At 41.6% G+C, this 19,884-nt stretch overlaps 1 protein-coding gene across 15 annotated transcripts in view; it reads right to left on the bottom strand.

Annotated features, from left to right (window-relative positions):
• The window catches only part of SEC31A (SEC31 homolog A, COPII coat complex component), a 56,247-nt gene that overhangs the window by 12,014 nt on the left and 24,349 nt on the right, over nucleotides 1-19,884 (bottom strand). For 6 of the 15 annotated variants that reach the window (XM_080925367.1, XM_080925360.1, XM_080925369.1 and 3 more), the window contains 12 exons: nucleotides 19,109-19,342; nucleotides 17,024-17,098; nucleotides 15,647-15,685; nucleotides 15,125-15,202; nucleotides 12,818-12,893; nucleotides 12,002-12,180; nucleotides 10,057-10,183; nucleotides 8,871-9,016; nucleotides 7,227-7,400; nucleotides 4,944-5,117; nucleotides 2,296-2,388; nucleotides 1,542-1,665 (listed from right to left, as the gene is read on the bottom strand). In XM_080925367.1, the coding sequence (XP_080781493.1) occupies nucleotides 1,542-1,665; nucleotides 2,296-2,388; nucleotides 4,944-5,117; nucleotides 7,227-7,400; nucleotides 8,871-9,016; nucleotides 10,057-10,183; nucleotides 12,002-12,180; nucleotides 12,818-12,893; nucleotides 15,125-15,202; nucleotides 15,647-15,685; nucleotides 17,024-17,098; nucleotides 19,109-19,342 (1,519 nt within the window). The remainder of the gene's footprint in view (nucleotides 1-1,541; nucleotides 1,666-2,295; nucleotides 2,389-4,943; nucleotides 5,118-7,226; nucleotides 7,401-8,870; nucleotides 9,017-10,056; nucleotides 10,184-12,001; nucleotides 12,181-12,817; nucleotides 12,894-15,124; nucleotides 15,203-15,646; nucleotides 15,686-17,023; nucleotides 17,099-19,108; nucleotides 19,343-19,884) is intronic. The other 9 variants (XM_080925372.1, XM_080925365.1, XM_080925373.1 and 6 more) reach the window with 3 other exon arrangements.

The following is a 19,884-nucleotide window of genomic DNA, read 5'->3' as shown; positions in this document are numbered from 1 at the left end:
AACAACACAAAACCTTAGCATGTTACCTCTGAGAAACATGGACCATCAGATCCAAGAGCTGACAGGACTGACTGCTCTCTGAGACTGCCTGCTCCTGTGAAGACTGCAGAGACAGCTGCGAGCCACCATATGGAACCATGAGGACAGGTGGAGCCAGAGCTTGTACTGGAAAACCCTATAGTTTTTCAGCCTCCATCCCCAACCTTCCTTGGCAGAGCCTAACACTCTACATAGGCAGGGTGAGGAGAGGGACAGGGAGAGGCCCTGCAGTGTGTGCCTGGGGCATCTGCTACACAGAAACGGCACTGCATGAAGTGTAGATTTATGTGAAGAATCCCTGTAGCCCAGAAAGCCTTCATTTGGGTCAGTGGTTAGGGCATTTTGGTTTTTTTTTTTTTTTTTTTTTTTTTTAATAGTTGTTTAGGTCCTTTATTCTTTAAAAAAAAAAAAAAAGATTTATTTATTTTATGTATATATCAGACACACCAGAAGAGGGCATCATATCCCATTACAGATGGTTTGAGCCACCATGTGGTTGCTGGGAATTGAACTCAGGACCTCTGGAAGCAGTGCTCTTAACCACTGAGCCATCTCTCCGGTCCCCAGTTTTTAAACTTATAATTTCCCCATTTTATTTAGGTTATTTGTTTGTAGTTGTAAAACAATAGCTTTTGGGGGTTTGTTTTGTCTCTTCTTTTGAGATAAGGTCATGTTACATAGCCCTGGCTGTCCTGGAACTGTGTAGACCAGGCTGGGCTCAAACACACAGTAGATGTGCCTGCCTCTTCCACCCAGGGATGGGAGTGAAGGCATGCATCACTATGCCTGGCTGTACTTTGTATTTTTTCAGTGTAACTGCTCTCTTTGTCAAAGTGCACAGAACATACAAATCGAAGAGCGTACACACATATAAAGTAGAGGCTTTGGCACAAGACAGCACCATTTGTTCACTGCGGCAAAGCAGAGACCACCACGGAGCAGAACGCAGAGTCAGTGTGGGCGAGCATACATGGGTGGGTACCTGTAATTTCTGCTTAATTTTGGTGTAAAGCTAAATGTACTTTTATGAGTCTACACTAAATAAATAAAGCCAACAATAATAAGTAAAATGGAAACTAACAATAATAAATCAATAAATACAAAAATAAAAACAATAAATAAAACCACAAATGTCCTATGAACCAACTTGCCAAAACTGTGGTTTGTGTCATGTCTGAAGAAAAAGACACATTATTCATTTTACAGGCTTTCTACATGACTTAGGAACAGGCACCGCCGTTCTGAACAGGGTGATACAGCTGCTACTTCCTAGCCACAGACTCTGAACCCTCTCTCCATCTGGTGTGCCTATTCCCCACCCGTCCCCCTCTCCTGGTGCTAGAAACTGAAGAACGAAGAACACTCTAAGCAAGCCCTCCAGCACTGAGCAACATCCTAGGCTCCTGATTTTATCTGTCAAAACTGACATGACCAGGGTTTTGTTGCCAGTAAGTAAAAGAAGGGAGGGGCTGCTATGAAGATCCCAAGGCTACATTACTTACGCTGCGGCTGTGGATAAGGCGGGATCTGGCTGTGCATGTGGCCTGGAGACGCAGGCAATGGGGCAGTGGTACTTGGAATGACATTGCCATGCATTATAAAACCAGGAGGTGGAGGATTTTCTCCCTGGGAATGAGAACAGAGTAAAAAGATTATGCTTGGGATCAAGTCTCACCAAATAGCCTTGCAGTCTCTGAAATGGAACTGGTGTTTATTGTTTTTAAGCTATTATTTGAGAAAACTGCATTTTTCCTAGCCTATCTTGCTTAGAACACGTTCTAAGCGAACTAAAGGTCCAAACTGACTGCGGTGAATGGCAACAGCAATGACCTCCTGACAGGGTAGAGAACACTGTGGTAACACTGAGGTTTTCATCTCTCCTAACTTCCATTTACTGCTCTGGACTCTGAAGAGAAATAACATAAGGGGACTTTTGCTGTTCTTCCATTTCTGCAATGCTTACAAGAAAGAGAAATATCTTCTGAAAAATTCCATTTAAATCATTATTTGAACCTTGGTTGAGATTTTTCTAGCTCAAGTAAATTTAGAACTGCAGAAGAGAAAGGATAAGAAAATAAATTAATAGCACTAAAAATTGCCACTTGTATCCCATAAGCAATAAAACACACCAAGCAGGCAGATGGATGCAGATTAGGGAGTGGAGAGGACCGAGGGAGAAGGAGAGCATATATAATCATCTAGATAATCAGGTGACAGTTCTAAATAGTGTTATACATAGTCAGTGAGCAGATATACCTGTGTGTCAGAGGGAGAGGCTGCAGGTGGATGGCTGGGGAGGGCAGTGGGAGTTTTGTTACTCCAGGTAGTGACAGTAGGGGCAATTCTAACCTGAATTGAACAAAGAAATACCAATCACAGAAAATAAAAAATAAAAACATTAAAAGAAGAAGCAAACAACTCAAAAAGGGCTTAATAGCAAGATGCAAAGCAAAAAGTAAAAGCAGTCAGATTACATGTAGCAAAGCAATGGCTTCCAGGGACCAGTGCTTCAAAAGAGAAAATACAACAAAACAGCTGGAGGGAGGCAGGAAAGACAGTGAAAACCTCAGTCAGCACATTCTTGTTCAACAAGTGTGTGGCAGGCTGGAGAGGTAGTTCAGTGGTTAAGAACACTGGCTCCTCTTCCAGAGGACCCGGGTTCAATTCCCAACACCCATAGGACCGATCACAACTATCTGTGACTCCAGCCTCAAGGGATCTGGTGTACATGCAGGTAAAACATTCATTAACACATAAAAATAAATAAATAGTAAAAAGAGTGAGTGGGAAGAGGTCCTTAGGTAGAGAGAGAACTTGGGAGCCTGAGTAACCCATTCCCATGCTACTAGTGATCAGCAAATGCTGCATGAGGCCATTCACAAGGGGGCCTATGTCCCTTGGGAGATAGTCATCCAGCCAAAGCCCATGCAAGAGGAATACTACAGACTATTCCCCTGCCCCAGCTCTTCCTACACAGTGATTTAACTGGTGGTGGGGTTAAGACTGAGGGGCCTCTACTACCCTGTGCTGCTTACTCTCAAGTTCAGTCTAGACGTTTCCTAAGACCTTCCTTTTAGAGATTTATTTATTTATTTTATGTACATGAGTACAGTGCAGCTGTCTTCACACACACCCAATACAGACGGTTGTGAGCCACAATGTGGTTGCAGGAAATTGAACTCAGGACCTCTAGAAGAGCAGTCAATGCTTTTAACTGCTGAGCCATCTCTTCAGGCCTTCCTAAAACTGTTTTAGACTATCAAAATCCTTTTTGGTACGCCGATCTTTACAGAACTCCAGAACAGACATATGCATATAAAATAACTCCTCTCTCCTTTCCCCTCCATCTGCAAACACTACTTTAAGACTGCAGGCCAAGGTCCTCACCACACCCCTCCACTCCCACAAGAAGCTCCCGGCTTCCTTTGATGGGATTCACTGGTTTTTCTTAAAATACAACACTGGTAAACAATTACTTTGTGATTTTGCTGTTGTTTTATTTTGAGACTAGATCTCAGTATGTAGCTCTGGTTGGCCTGGGATTTGCTATGGTCATGAGGCTGGCCTTGAACTCACAGTGATCCACCTGCATCTGCCACCTGAGTGAATGTAAATATTCAAGTGGTGCACTACTGTGCCCAGCAAAATTCAACAGCCCTTAAATGCTTTCAGCATTTCTCAGCAAGTGAGACAACCCAAGGGCACAATGAATAACTGTTCTCCCCATAGCCCTGCTTAGTACCTCAAGAAATATCTTAGGCTGAACACCAAGGGAGTGAAAATTCTAACCAAAGTTCAGCCTTCAGCCAGATGTATGGTGCAGAGATGACATCTGAGGTCATATACAGTGCACCTCTCAGTTGTGTCCTGGCCCATTTCCATGACAGGTTTTGTAAGTGCAGTGTCCATACTGTGGAGAAATTGTGTAGCTTGCTTACCAGGATAATCCCTTCAGCAAGACTAAAGCCAGGCATGCACAGAAGAGCTGCAAAAAGTACTTTCGAAATGAATGGGGGGCAGTGTTCTACATAGTGAGGCCATACCAAATATGATCTGATTAAGCTCTGTTCTTGTTCAGTTCTGAATAAGGACTGATCTGAAGAAAGAGAGTGTTAACTGATCCAAGTCTCTCATGATTTTAGATTTACTTTACCTATATTGAAAAAAAATCACCAAGTTGTTCCACCTTCTCTGTCAGTCAAGACTACTTACACTTACAAGGAAGGGCAGGGTGTGGTAGCACACACTTTAACCCTGGAGATGAGGCAAGCAGACCTCATGAATTTAAGGCCAGCCTGATCTACATACTCAGTTCCAGGCCAGCAAGGGCTCACATAGTAAGATGCTGTCAAGGAAAGGAAAAAAAGATTGTCTGTTGGTCTGTTCTAAATCAAACTGTAAAAACCAATACAATCACATAGACTAGTAATCCTATCCCAACTTGACACAGCTTTTAGTCAGTGCTGTTTAAGTGTAAGTTGGTTCACTCAACGTTTGTCATCCGGTCACTCTTGACTCTGTGGAACTTACCCTGGTGATGGAAAAAAGAATGCTCTGGAAAGGCCTTCTAAAAATTAACCCAGTCACTAATCCATTTTCTCTACTTTCCCTACATACGTCGTTAAATGAGTCCAGTACCATTTAGAGAGCAGAGGTACAAGTACAAGGGAAGGCTGACTGAGACAGACGAACCAGTCTTGCTAGGGCGTCTAACTAATTCAAACCAGACAGAAATAGCTGATTACGAGAAGCAGGTCATAAACCCCATTCAGGTCCATAGAAAGTTCAACTTCGACATGAGATGCCCGTGTGGCTTCTCTGCAACTTCAACCAAGTACATTAAAACCATCCATTTGGACAGATGCACACACATGGTCCCACGTCACCTGGACCATATCACTCACATGGGGATAATATTGTTGAGTTTGCACTCTGGGCATCTGCGGGTGGCCAGCGACTGGTCCGGGCCTGCCCTTCGACAATGGCTGCCTCTCGTAAGGGCTCTTAGATGACTCCTGTCCCGGCACAGACTGGCCTTGGGCTCTGCAGAGTCTGTCACGCAGCTGCACAATATCTGGCTGTAGGAAGTGGAAGAAAACAAAACTGTTAGCTGACCCAGCTGTGTGGAAGCATGCTGATTATTCTTGAAGCAATCTGATCATTCAAGAGACCCATTCAAAATTGTTATGTTGAGCATTCCAGAAAAGACACTGCTGCTCATGGGTCAACATTCTGGACTGGAACCAAAGGACAGAGACGCACAGGACAACTTGTCATTCAGAGGCAGGGCTTGGACTTCTCGGTTAGGACAACAGCTCAATGCCATATTGTCACCGCTCTTTGGATTTTTTAATGGCAAAGTAACAGTGCTCCCACAACACACGACTACTTCATAAAACATAACTGAAAGGCTCATCTGCCGTAGCTAGTGAAGGAAAAGGATCCAATGGTTAAGAAAGAGACATTCTTGAAAGAATTAAAAGAGAAAGACATTACATTCAAATCTGAACCACTTTTGGATTCACAACTACATATATTTCTAAAATTTATAGATAGATAGAGTGTATCTATAATAGCTATTTTGAGAAATTGACATAAAGTTAAAAAGCAATGGACTACAAGGTTTCAGAGACAGTTTAGTACCTTTAAAAAAAAAAGCACTGCCTTTAGTCCCAGCACTCAGGAGGCAAAGGCAGGCAGATCCCTGTGAATTCAAAGCTAGTCTAGTTGATAGAGAAAGTTCCAGAACAGCTACAAATACATAGAGAGACTGCAACTCAAAAAAAGGGGGAAAATGTTTATCTTATGCTTGCAGGTGTTTTGTCTGCACGCATGTCTGTGCACTGTGTCCTAACTAGTACCTGAGACGTCAGAGGAGGGTGTTAGATTCATAGAAATGGAAAACAGACAGTTGGGGATTCTACCTTGTGGGTTGTTTAGAAGTTCAGTCATTGCTCCTAACAGCTAAGCCATCTCTCCAGCTCTGGTATCTTGAAAATTATAAAGTCTAATAAATTTGTTCCAAGTTTAAGGTTGCTGGGGAGGAAACTGTGAAAACAGCTCAGCACTTACTGCTCATCCAGAGGACCCCAAAGTGGTTCTGAGCACCCATGTTTGGCAGTTCACAGGCACCTACAATTCTGGCTCCAGGAGACCTGATGCTGTCTTCTGGCCTCAGGGGCACCACGTTCTCTGTCTGCCTCTGTCTCTTTCACACAAACACACACGGACTCACTGAGCCAGGCACTCCTGATCACCCTCCTACCTCTGCCTCAACAGGCACACGGCACAGTGGGTGCTGAGGAGCCACTGTTCCTCACGCTTGCACAGCAAGCGCTTTCTCAACTGAGGCACCCCTGAGAGCTACAATTTGTAAGGTATACTTTGTATGTATAGGGAAGGAGTGTACAATAGCAAAACTTCTGAAGACTCCATTGAGACATATGGAGACAGTGATACCAGCATTAAGGTTCTTTTTCACAATAAAGTTCATTAAAGTCCAAAAAACAGTATAAAGAATAATATATTGAGAATACATGTGATTAGCCCACAAGATGGCTCAACAAACAGACAAGGGCACTTGACAACAAATCTGAAGATCTGACTTTGCTCTTCAGGTCCTACATGGGTGGAGAGAGCCGATGCTCTCTGATCTCTATGACGGGTCACAGAACATGCATTGAGCCTCACATTAACTACTGGTTAAAGTATACAATTATCTCAGTGGAGGCAGGGGGACAAGGAATTAAAATCCAGCCTTTACTACAGAGTTGTGAGATCTTGCCTCAGAACAAATACAAGAAAATATAAGTAATTTTAAGTGATACTAAAAAATAAAGGGTTTAATTTTACGACTAAAGGATCTAGAGGTCTAAGTCAGTCTTAGGGTAAAGGTCTTATATGCCAGTACAATGAGACCAACTGGGCAAAGTGGCACACATCTGTAATCACAGCCCTGGGAAGGTAAGGGAAGAGGATCACAAGTTCAAAGCCACCCTCAGCCTGAAAACATGAGACTCTTAAAAAAAAAAAGTGAGTTGGACATAATCCCAGCACTAGGGAGGCAGAGGTGGGGTATCTCTAAATTTAAGGCCAGCCCAGTTTATAAAGTGAGCTCCAGGACAGCCAGGGACCTGTGTCAAAAATAAAACAAAACAACAACAAAGATGAACTATCACACTAGTTACCTGGTTGGTGTTGTCAGGCAGAAATGCCAAGGCTGCTGCAATGCTGCCCTGGGCTGCCAACAAGCTGGCATACTGACTCATCTTCTCAGCCAGAAGAGCCCCAACAGTATTTGTATCCAAGGCTTGGGTGAGCTGTACAGCTTTTCGGAGGATGACAACTTTCTCAATCAGATCCTAAATGAGAAAAGTAAGGGAAAAGGAGATAATCAGAGACTCCAACACACATGCAAGAAAGACACCAGGAGAGGAACAGAGTCAGTAAGCTTCCCAAAGTTTCCAGAAGTACAGCACCTACTCTCCCCCTACTTGAAGAACACACAGAGCATCATCTGGTTGATGGCCAGGAAGGAAGGAGGAGGAGGAGACCTGTGCAGGTCACTATCTTTTAAGCATCCTTAACCTGCCAGACATTTGTCCAATGATCTCAGACACAAAAATATTCAAACTAACAGTGATGGGCAGGAACCCAGCAACAGAGTCGTCTCCTGGCATGCAGAGAAGGAGCCGTGTGCACGTGCAGCATGCCATGTTTCCTGCACCAACACTACTACTACTCGGTCTCACAAGAAGCACGTGAGTTCCAAAGGGCTCACCCCTTGCTCATGTTCAGTTCCCTCCATGGCTAGATCACTGAGGAGTGGTAGTACCTGGAAGAAGTGGGGCCTAGTGGGGGGTCCTTAGGTCACTGTGGGTATTCCTTGAGGGAACTGTGTACTTAGGTCCCTTTATGTTGTTCTTCTGCCTCCTGTGGCTCAGCCATGTGCTCCTGTCAGACCACGCTGCCCTTGCCAGAGTCCCGAAGCCATAAGCTACCTACCCAATCTTTGAGAGGACTCTCCACACCATGAACCCAAATAAAACCCTTTCTCTGTAAAAATTAATTGGTCCAGCCATTTCACTACAATACAGACTGACTAATATGATTGTGCAAAGGCTGTGGAGCTGTTCTTGGAGAACAGGTCTATAAACGGGAGCTCTGCTCTGAGGGAATGTGCAGAACGCCCTCCCTCAATCCAGAGGTGGGAAGCATGTTACTTCTCAGAAGCATTTGGAAGGAAAAAGCTTGCTTTTTAAAAAAAAACAAAAAACTGACTTTAATCTCAAAAGAATAATCTTTAAAACAATAACTCTGGATAAAAAATTTTTTCCAGAAAGAAAAATAAATACTACACCAAGATACCATAAGACTGCCCACTATGTGCCTTGGGGTAAATTTCAAGCTCTACTTGAGGGCTAGGATAGTCTTTACAGTTTGACTTAATCTCTAGCTTGTGTGTAGAGGTAACTTGAGTTCATATTTCCTGATCATAAATACTCTCCTCAGTGTTGAGATGCCTTCCGTTCACCAGCCCACACTGCCGCTCTCTGAAGGAGGTAGGAGCTTGAGAGAAAGCAGCTAAACCCTGGGTTTTTCAATGTTCCCACCACCTACTGCTACAGGAAACTGCCACACACCATCTGACTAGCCCATCATCTCACACCTGACTCCTTCAAAGATAACAATGAACACACGTGATGATGCACCCAGAGAAGCCGGAAGACGGGATAGCAGCAAGCTTCTAGAACAAAAGCATTTCTAGCTCAACCCTAAGTCAGCTGAGAGCATGCTGAAACGCAAGCACCTTCTGTTGCAAAGATACTAACCTGAAGAGACAAGGGGTTGCTACCATCTTGAGCTTTTGTCCAACAAGCAACTAATCTTTCTACATTCCCTGCACAGATGTAGCAGAGGCAGGCCTGAGTCCGCAGGACGCTGTCTCCTTCACTTTCAAGCCTGGCTCCCAAAAGATCTGTGAATGAAGAGAAAACAAGGTAAGAAAACACCCTCTCCATCTGTGTATGAGGCTGGGAGCAGCTCAACAGCATCTTCACAAGTACGGACTAAAGAGCCAGAGAGAGAGCACACAGTCAGTACTCAGTAGAGATAAACTTGATAATAGATGGAGTTGGACACCACCGATACCATAGAAGACCCCGTCTCCTACTACAGAACCGCTCTCCATCGAGTAAACTGGGAAGAACAGTAAGTGGGAAAACTTGAACATAAAACTCCAAATGCACACACAGAAGAAATTGTCAGTGGTAGCTCAATGTACTACAGATAAGAAATTTCAGAACAATATAGTAAATATCCATGCCAGCAAGAAAGCTTCTGTGTTTCCTCAGTCAGCAAGTTAGCCCTGGCCTGCAATGATAAATTTTACCTAACTGTTACAATTATACATTGATCCCAACTAACATCTATGAAGAACTGCATTGTGCCAATTAAGATGAAGAAAATGAGAATACGGAAATGATCTTTTCTTGTTCACAAGTTACTAAGTAGCAGAGGCTAATCTTACAGTCTGCTCTGTCCAAAACTACTACCACAGAAGAGATTTACTTTGGACAGCATTTTTAAAAAGATTTATTTATTTATTATATATAAGTACACTGTTGCTGTCCTCAGACAGACCAGAAGAGGCATCAAATCCCATTATAGATGGTTGTGAGTCACCATGTAGTTGCTGTGATTTGAACTCAGGACCTCTGGAAGAGCAGTCAGTGTTCTTAACCACTGAGCCATCTCTCTAGCCCAAAAGATTACTTTTAAATGACATATTCACTCTCCCCACCCCCTCCCATCTGCCTCTCTCTCTCTTTCTACTGAGAATCAAACTCACAGCCATGAAAATGTTAAACAAGTAAGCAGCTGGCACTGAGTACTGCCTACCTTTATCTTTTATAATTCTTAGCTGTGATTAGACAAAGACTTCTAGTAAAACTCCTGAATCGTGTGGTGCACTGGCCACCTATGTAACAACAGTTCCACGTGGAGCTTGTTTCTTACCACACAGGGCGGAGAATTCATCTGGTTTAGCATATGTGAGCACTGCAGCTAAAGCCTCTCTCCAATTTTTAAGATCACAGGATTCAACAATCTCCTTCCAGTTCTTCATCACCACTGCAGTGATAAGCTTGGGAAAGGACCAGAAGACATGAGGATGAGCTATCTTTACATTCCTGCAGTGCTGTGGTCTAACCTAGGGCAATCACTGCCGCCATGTCCCATACCCCTAGTCTAGCAATCTTACCTTTTAAAGTGACTACTTATGGTTTTCATAACAAACCAAACAGCAGCACAGTGAAAACATGCTTTCAATCAATTTTTCCTTCAAAAAGAAGATTCCATCAATGTATTTTATAAAGGGCCTCAGAAGAAAAGCACAGGATACTAAGAAAACAGAAAGACGTTCCTGGGTCTAATGGATCCAGAATGTTGTCTAAGCATGGCATCTTGGGAGACATTATCAGAAGAACAAGGAACTTCATAAAGAAAGGTCAAAAAACCAGGGCAGGGCCAGTGTGATGGCAAAGCAGGTCAGTGTTTGTGCCAAGCCTGAGGGTAAAGGCTAACGACCCAAGGTCAGCCCCATGGCCTCCTTGCTAGAGAAAAATCAACTCATGCAAGCTGTCCCCTGACCTCCACAAGTACTCCATGGCATATGTGCATGCATGTGTGTACACACAGAAACATAAATGTAAAAAACAAAACTCAAAGCCTTCAAGGGCTAGGCAGTGCAGCATGGAAGGTGGGACTGACATGCAGTCAGCCTGACGAGACAGAGGAGCACGGGCAAAGCCTGGAACAACTACCTCTGAGACTCAATATTATAATTACTCTACAACAGTTATGTCCACGCTGGGCATGATAGTGCCTTTAATCTCAACACTGAGGAGGCAGAGGCAGGTAGATCAAGGCCAGCCTAATCTACAGAGTAAGTTCCAGGACACCCAGGGCTACACAGAAAAACCCTCTCTGGAAAAAAGAGTTCCAAAACTACTTTTCTGAAACAGGGAAAATAACATCAAGCTTACAAGTGTTCAGAGCTATGCTAGAGATCCCAGTGACTGAACAATCAAACTCTGTATAAACACGCAGGCCTGACAGAGGTTTTACTCTCTATATAAAACAATGTTGTTTTTGCCTATATGAGGAAAACATTAAAATGAGCCTAAACAATTCCAAATTGGGACACAATACATCTTGACCATAAAATATTGTAGACTAATCAAATACATTTCTAACAGTCATTAACAACCCAGAAGCTTACCCTGTGATAGTTGTCTACAAAGATGACATGTGTTTCCATGTGTGATCCTGATTCTGTCAGGAATATTCTATAGATGTGCACAAAGGCATGGAAAGACGTGCACTACCTCTGGAAAAGTCAGACGACTACAATTTTCACCAGAGGTTTCTACATTAAACCCCTGGAAATGTTTTTAATTTTTTAGAAGGGAATCAAAACACTGGAATTATTTCATATCAAAACATAAACTACTGTTTCTGTACCAGATAATTTAAGTCTTTACTGTATCTCAATTATCAATAATAATAATAATAATTAATAATAATAACAACAACAACCGGATACTGCCTTGATAAACAGAATAACAAATAATGTTATAATTCTAATACTCAGGAGGATAATGCAGAAGGATTGAAAGCACAAGGAAAGCCTGGGCTATTTAGAGAGACTACAGCTGAAAACTAAATATACTTTTTAGAGGGAAGGGCAGATTTGAGACAGGCTGTAGTTTGTGTAGTCCTGGCTGTCCTAGAACTCAATCTGTAGACCAGACTGGTCTTGAACTCAGAGATTACTAGACTCTGCTTCCCAAGTGCTAGGATTAAAGGTGTGTGCCAGCACACACAGCTAATATGAAATTTTGTAAAGTATATCTGTATTTGAGAGTGTGTATGCTACTATTTATTTTTAAAAATTACATACCCTGGTAATTTTGCTTTGGGATTTTGCAAAGTATTTCTTCTGTGTTTGAGCCAAGAGTTCTTGTCCCCCTGCTATGGCTAATATAATAGCATCAGCCATTCGGTTATCGTGTAAGCACAGGTCAACTGCACTCTCAAAATTGCCTGTCAGCAAAGCCCGGGTGATTAAACCATCAATATCTGTAACAAGAAAACACAGCATCCATGTTAAATAGAGTTTGTTACTAAAAACAATTTCAAGAAAACCATGTACAACAGGTTTCATACACAGACAAATGGAGAACACAATGCTAATTTATTTATTTATTTGTTTATTTATTTGTTTGTTTAATGTATATGAGTACACTGTATCTGTCTTCAGACACACATCAGATCCCATTACAGATGGTTGTGAGCCACCACGTGGTTGCTGGGAATTGAACTCAGGACCTCTGGAGGAGTGCTCTTAACCACTGAGCCATCTCTCCAGTGCACAATGCTAATTTATTACTAGCAGATTACATTTCTAAAATAAGCTGTTAGTATTTATGGAAGTTATGGAAGTAAACCATATACACAGTAGCACTTTCTGTATTAGTAAAGATCACTTAGGTAAGTCAGAACTCACCACCCTTTCCGAGACAAGTTCTTTCTTAGCCCTGCCACCAACACACTCTAGTTATGCCTACTGGCAGGCAACTGAAATCCCAGATCTTGTGAGCATGATACAGGAGGATTGTGAATTCAAAATCCTCAGTGGTGTACTATACACACTCACACTCTGTCTTTCTTTAAGCTAGAAGATGACCACTCTTATGTGTGCGCCAATGGCACTTACCCCCACTGACAGAGATGTTAAACGTCCCTCCAGCTGAGGGCAGAAAGTCACATTCCTGTTTTTCCTCTTTAATGCGCTAAAGAGATAAAAGGGCACAATTAAGCAAAATGGAAACCAAAATAATTTATTGCTAAAAAATTCTGTACGACTATTCATCTACCTAGAAGATGATACACCAAGCTGTTTCACAAAGTTCCCACATCCAAGTTTAGACTAGAACCTGGGCCTTCCTGAGCTATTAACTCCCATATGAGATGTAAATAACCCAGTAAATAATCCAAGGCACCAAAAACAGGTGTGCACACTATATATACAGGAAAAGCTGCTATCAAAAGACTGGTGTTTTTAGATCCCCCAACTCTGATCACTTCAAGAATGCAAAACAGACATGCTTTAATTTTACTGTCTACAGGTTTGTCTATGAAACCTGTTTGTCAAAGTTAAATCATGAAAACAAACCACTTGGTATCTTCAGTACAAAAGCAAAGCAGGGCCTGGAGCTGACTGGGCAACAGAGCGCAAGCCCAGCAAGTGGGTGTGGTCTCCAGAGCCACAATAACCAAACAAAAAAAGGCAGTATAAACATTGTTTTTAAATACACACAATTAAGTTGTTCATTTCCTTTTCCTTTAAATTAGACATATAAGGAACAGCACATAGCCTGTTTGTGTGCACACAATCCTATTGTACAGGTTACAAACTGTGTGACTCAATTAAAAATCAGAATACGAAACGATCTGCAGTTCAAACCATCAAAATTTCAGATCAGGGACTTGTAAAGACTATGCAGACATCCCAAGCCTTTTCTTAAATGAGAACAGTTATACTACATGACATCACACATGCACACCTGCATACCTGCATCTGCACTGTCTACACACCAGAATGTGATATCCTTGAGCCATAAAGTGGAGTCCAGCACAGGCTCATCTAAGGCAAGAACTCATTATCTGACCCTTATAGCAGGAGGCCAGTCCGTGCCCCCCACCCCCGCCATCTACAGTTTAGAAAAGCACTGGCAGGTTTTAAGAACCACCCTGAAGGGTAGCCAGCCACCCACCCTCACTGTCTCTGCCCACCAGGTTCCCAGAACAGCACTTTCAAGGCTGGAGATGTATACCGATGGGAAAAGTATAGGAGACCTGAGATGCATGAGGCCCTAGGCTCAACCCCCAGGACCGTGCAAACACCACCATCTTTCCCTTTTCTAACTTACCATTTTCAGATGTGCTTTCTATACACAACTAATAAACCTTTACTTATGAACTCCTGAGATATTAGTAGGGCCCCAATGCATCATTTCTTATGTACTGAAAACCTCAAATATACAAGATACTATATTGAAAAGCTAACAGTATCATCAAGACAAAAGGGAAGATGCTTTTCCCTTTTGCCTAGTTTGGCTAAGTGAGCATCCATCATCAATCTCTCTGAGTGCATGACCAAGCAAGTCTTTAATTTGATAAGTTGGTAATCTATCTGCACACAAATGAACTTGCTTGTAGGTATCTATAAATTTCTCTAGGTATCTCCAAAACTTAGAGGAATATTTTACAATTAAATTCTAAGAATTCATCTCAATAGAAAACATATTTTGTAGTAGCCCAAAATTTTCATGAATTATGTTTATCAGTATTTCATAGTCAAGATATTCCCCCATCATAAAAGGTAATGAAAAAAAAATCAAAGATCAGATACAGAATAAGAACCTGATTAATTTTCCAAGATTAAATAAAATTTTAAAAAAAAGCAAATTCTGGAATTAGTTGTTAGTTGAGGGGGGAGAAAGAAAGAGAATCAAAAGGAAAGAAATTAATGACACAAGTTTGTATTCAAGGTCTCTTCTCAATTAGTTTCAAAACACACAGTAAATCATCACCATTGGTTTAGTTTTATAAAATATTCTTTACTTGTGTTCCAAGTTCAGGACTAATTTAGAAGCCGCCATGCCTGACAGTGAGCTATACAAATTAATGTTCCAAGAAAAAAGCATTAGCTTGACATGCAAGGCAACTGCATTTCCTAATAAAACATCTCCTCAATTTAGCATCTGGCAGCCTCCTGAGCCAATTAAGGAAATCTCACATCCACTGCTAATTTTAAGCCATACAGTCCAGAAGCTGGGCCAAGGAACTAGAGCACAGAAATACTTCTGTTAGGTGAGGTGAACAAACTCTTACCCTAAGCATACTGAAAAAACAATACATTCAAACACAGTTGGCAACAATTAATCAAGAATGTCTGAAGTTTTAAGTGAGACACACAATTATCACACAGTTGTCCAATAGAATATAAAAAAATCAGTACCTCTCCCAAGAGCTGCCCTTCAGTAGCAGGGCTCTCCTCCCCATCACTCTGTGCTACTTGGTCAGAGTCCTTAAGAGCCTTTGGTACATAAAACAATCAGAGCAAGTTGAAGAGTGTAGCATTAAAGGTTATTAGTAATAAGAGAGACAAAGACCCAACCAACCACATCCAGAGCTTGATCATGAGGAGCAACCAGGCAATTTTATTCCAGAAACAACATTAAAAGGGAAGCAAGAACTATCACTGCTAACCTCTTCCTTCCAGTTACCACATGTCACATGACATACAAGAGCTTTACCTTAAGCATCCAAACCGGCAATGACTCAGTGTTCCCTTTTATAAAGTTCAAATATATCAAGAGTGACATGCTTTAACAGCTCAACTTAAGGTGAGAATTATGAGCTTACTAAAATACTTAGAATTGGTATTTTCTAAACCGGGAAGCACAAGACAGATCAACTTCATAAGTTACCCTTCCTTCTAAGCAAACTCACAAAACAGCTATTTTTACGGCCTTCTTACCACATCAGGTCCATCCACTTTGTTCAAGGCCAAAGCAATCTGAAATGAGAATAATAACTCACCTACTAAATGGAATTCTAGATCAGGGCGAACAGCAAAGGTTTAGCATTACCGCATTCTCAGAACTGCTGAGTTCTTATCAGGCTTAGGGAAGGGAAGCTCTGTGCAGAACTGCCTTCCTGCTCTAATGCCAGCTACATGGGATTCTACTTTTCAGATGTCTTCAGCTAAAATCAACCTTGAAAGAGATATGCTTTCTTCTACTTTGTTGTTTTAAATAAACAGAAGTCTTTTTTTTTTTTTTTTTTAATTTTGTTGTTTGTTCTTTAACTGGGGCTCACTGTGCACCCCTGGCTGGCCTGGAACACATATCTCCTGCCTCTGCCGGCTGTGTGTGTGCTGGGTTTAAATCCTGTGCCACCATGCCTGGCTCACACTTTTTAAAAAGACAAATTGCTTTAGGAATATTTTGATAATGATTCCATTTCCTTTTTTTTTTCTTTTTTTGCTTCCAAGCATACAAGTAAAACTTAAATCTCATGAAAACTCATAAAAATCAAGAGTATCAAGGAGCTACGGCTAGTAATGAAATCAAATAAACACTTTAAAGGCATAAGCCAAGGCCCTAGAAGTGTGGCCAGGATGCGACTCCATCCCAAAGGTGGTGACAGGACAGAAAACTGAGTGTTTTCAAGGTCTCTGTGGTTTGTTCTCACCACTACTGCTGCTCACACCAACACTGACACAATCAAGACCTTTTCAGAGGAGACAACAAAACTACGTGTTTTCCTTTCTCAAAAAAGGAATTCATGTTAGCTGGCTAACAATGTGACAATTAAGAATTCCATGATGGACAGGCTGGGATGGCACACACCTTTAGTCTCAGCACTTAAGAGGCAGAGGCAGGCAAATCTCTGTGAGTTTGAAACCGGCATACTTCATGGAGAGAGTTCCAGAACAGCCAGGACTACACAGAAAAACCCTGTTGAAACAAAAAACCGAGAAAGCATTGATGCAGCTGGGGTGGGAGCCCGCAGAGGCGCAGACAGTGTCTACTGCTCTCGTGAGGCGCACAGAGTTGGGAAGACATCACTGTAGCTCTCCACTGGTGACACCCCTATAAAGCTTCAGTATGTGTGACTTATTTGTCAAGGTCAAATTATTCCTGATGATCCAGGCTGAGTTAAAGATGGGTCTGGCAGCTTCTAAATCCAGCCAGAAGTAGGGTTTTGCAATTGAAAACTTTGATAACAAATATGAATTCTTAATAAATGTTTACTGACTGATTTGATAAAATCTGCACAGAACTATATTATAAAAACAAAAACACATAAATGTTTTAGTTGAGACAGTCACTTGACTTTCTCAGGGACTCACCTTCTTTCCCAGATCTTCTTTTTTATATCCAAGAAGCTCAAGGTATTTTCCACGAGAATCCTCCTCAAAGTTTACCTTTTAAAAGAGACATTATCTTCATAGCTGTACATTTAAAATCTAATTTTTCTATAAATTGACCAAATTCTAAATCAAATTACTAAAGAATCTAAAGGTTACAAAATCTTGAAAATTCATTTTTCATAAAGAACTTAACTCTACAAACTGCTTTATAAGCTATCTAAGAAGGTGTGTGCCTGCGTGTTGGTCTGTGCAGAGGTCAGAGGAAGACACCAGTTCCCTACAGCTGAGGTTACAGGTGGTTGTGAGGTCCCCAACCCAAGGCTGGGGACCCAAAGCTCATCTTAAAAAGTCATCTCTCCTGTACAATTCTAGACTGGAGATGGCTGATTTGAGACAGGATCTCAATATATAGCCTTGGTTGACCTGGGACTTGCTATGTAGACCAAGCTAACCTTGAACTTACAACTTACCTGTCTCTAGTGCTGAGATTAAAGGCATGTTCTACCACATTCCTAAATAATTTCTTTACAGTGTTTTGTTGTTTGAGACTGGATCTCAGGTAGCCCAAGGCTCAGACTCAGATGCTCTATGTGGCAAACAACATCCTGAGGTCTTCCTTCACCTTCCTGCCTCTGCCTCTCAACTGCTTGGGTAACCAGCATGGATCCCCAGCTATTTTTAAGGCTTAAGTGTGTGTGTAACTTATCATCCTGGATAAGTGAGACTTGTTTTTTACCTACAATTCTGTTAAATACAAAGTAATAAATACTCAATGGTTTGATGAGAAAGTAAAACAGTGTATATAGTATTCAATATCCAAATCCTTTTTCAAATCTCACACCTAAGCTTGGCATGGTGGCACATACCTGTAATCGAAGTACAAGGGAAGCATATAGGCCTGCCTGGTCAACACAAGAACTGTACACATGGGGAGAGACTCTGCCTCAAACAGAAATGAAATTTTATTCCTAGCCAACAAATTATAATTGTAGAATTATATAGAATTTAACCTTATTGTATTCAAGATTTGTTTCCTTGGAAAAATCAGTATTAGAAACTCTGTGAAAGCAAAATGCCCAATGAGTAAACTCTTAGTCTGCTATGAAAAGACTGAAAGATTTTCCTTTGATTCTTCTGTAACAGCAGGAAGAGAAATTCCTCTAAACCCTGTCCCCCAACTCTCTCTTCATGCTTACTAACCAGGTCTGTAACAGATGCTAAGTACACTACCCTTTTATTATAGCACCCCCAGGTTGTAATGCTTTTATTATAGCACCCCCAGGTTGTAAGGCTTTTATTATAGCACCCCAGGTTGTAATGCTTTTATTATAGCACCCCCAGGTTGTAATGCTTTTATTATAGCACCCCAGGTTGTAATGCTTTTATTATAGCACCCCAGTTTGTAATGCTTTTATTATAGCACCCCAGGTTGTAATGCCTTTATTATAGCACCCCCAGGTTGTAATGCTTTTATTACAGCACCCCAGGTTGTAATGCATTTATTATAGCATCCCAGGATCTAATGCATTTATTATAGCACCCCAGGTTCTAATGACTTTATTATAGCACCCCAGGTTGTAATGCTTTTATTATAGCACCCCCAGGTTCTAATGCTTTTATTACAACACCCCCAGGTGCTAATGTTAATAAGTCTGCTTAATGATATTTCTCTCTTTTGAGTATATTTCCACACTATTTAGCTTATAATGATGTAAGAAATCACGCTGTGTTCTCTTTATAAGTTTTTCTGGCTTTTCAGACAAGGTCTTGCTATAATAGCCTAGGCTGGCCTTGAACTTGGGACTCAAGTGCTGGCATTACAGGGTATGTTACTGTGTCCAGCTTGAGTTTCTTGAATTTCATCTTGTATTTCTGAAATCATACTATCTCAAACGTTTCTTGAAAAGAAAACAGATTTTGATTACAATATAAATAATTCACTAATAATGAAATAAAACTACTTTTAGGGCCAGAGAGATAGCCAGGCAAATAAATGTATTCACTGTAAAATGAACATGCACTGACACACACAGGAACAAAAATTAAAAATAAATCCAGCTTTACCTTCAAGAAGGACCACACATTTTTCTCAAACTCAGTCTGGGCAGCATCGATCTTTTTCTGGCAGTAACTGATAAAGCCCTGGGACTGCACAACGTGCTGCAACTGCTCCGACCGGCTGAGAAAGTCTTTTTCTGTCACCACCTGACTGATGAACACAGGCTGCCGTCGCTGCTGCTCAGCTCCCTGTGGAGGCTGCACTGCAATGTTCTCAAAAGTCACCAACTTCCCTCCAAACTGTGAAGAACAAATGAGCCCATGAGCCATCAAGCTGAGTTCCCAACGAATGCACTGTAAACCTGCTAAAGGCAAAACTGGACGCCACTGACACTGTCCCCGACCCAGACCCTCAATCTACCTTCAGCTGTTCTGGGTAGTTTTCCCAAGCCACCCTGGATGAGCAGTACTTTGTGCTGTCCCATGTTGTGATATGCAAGGAGGGCAGACACAAGATATGACAAGGCCTATAATTGGACAGAAAGAAGTAAGATGGGGACAGAGAAAAGAGAAAGAGGCAAGATGGAGGAGGAGGAAGAGGAGGATCAATCTCCGTGTGGCTTCAATTAGTGACAGGTAGATATGAGTATCTTATAGGGGATAAATTATTATAGGACAGTTTGTCTTGTCTAGGTAGGCAGATTATATCATTTCAACTGGTTCTGAGTTTATTGTGTGGTGATTTTGTGGAGTAGGAATTTACTGAGATAAATCTGATTGTTAAGTTACAAGTTTCTGGAGTTTTTATTTTGTCAGGCTGGTGTGAGTTATGACAATGACTG

The sequence above is a fragment of the Micromys minutus genome (assembly GCF_963924665.1).
Source record: "Micromys minutus genome assembly, chromosome: 11".
NCBI classification, from domain to species: Eukaryota; Metazoa; Chordata; class Mammalia; order Rodentia; family Muridae; genus Micromys; species Micromys minutus.
The sequence above is the reverse complement of the archived record's forward strand: the minus strand, read 5'-3'. Positions and strand labels throughout refer to the sequence as shown.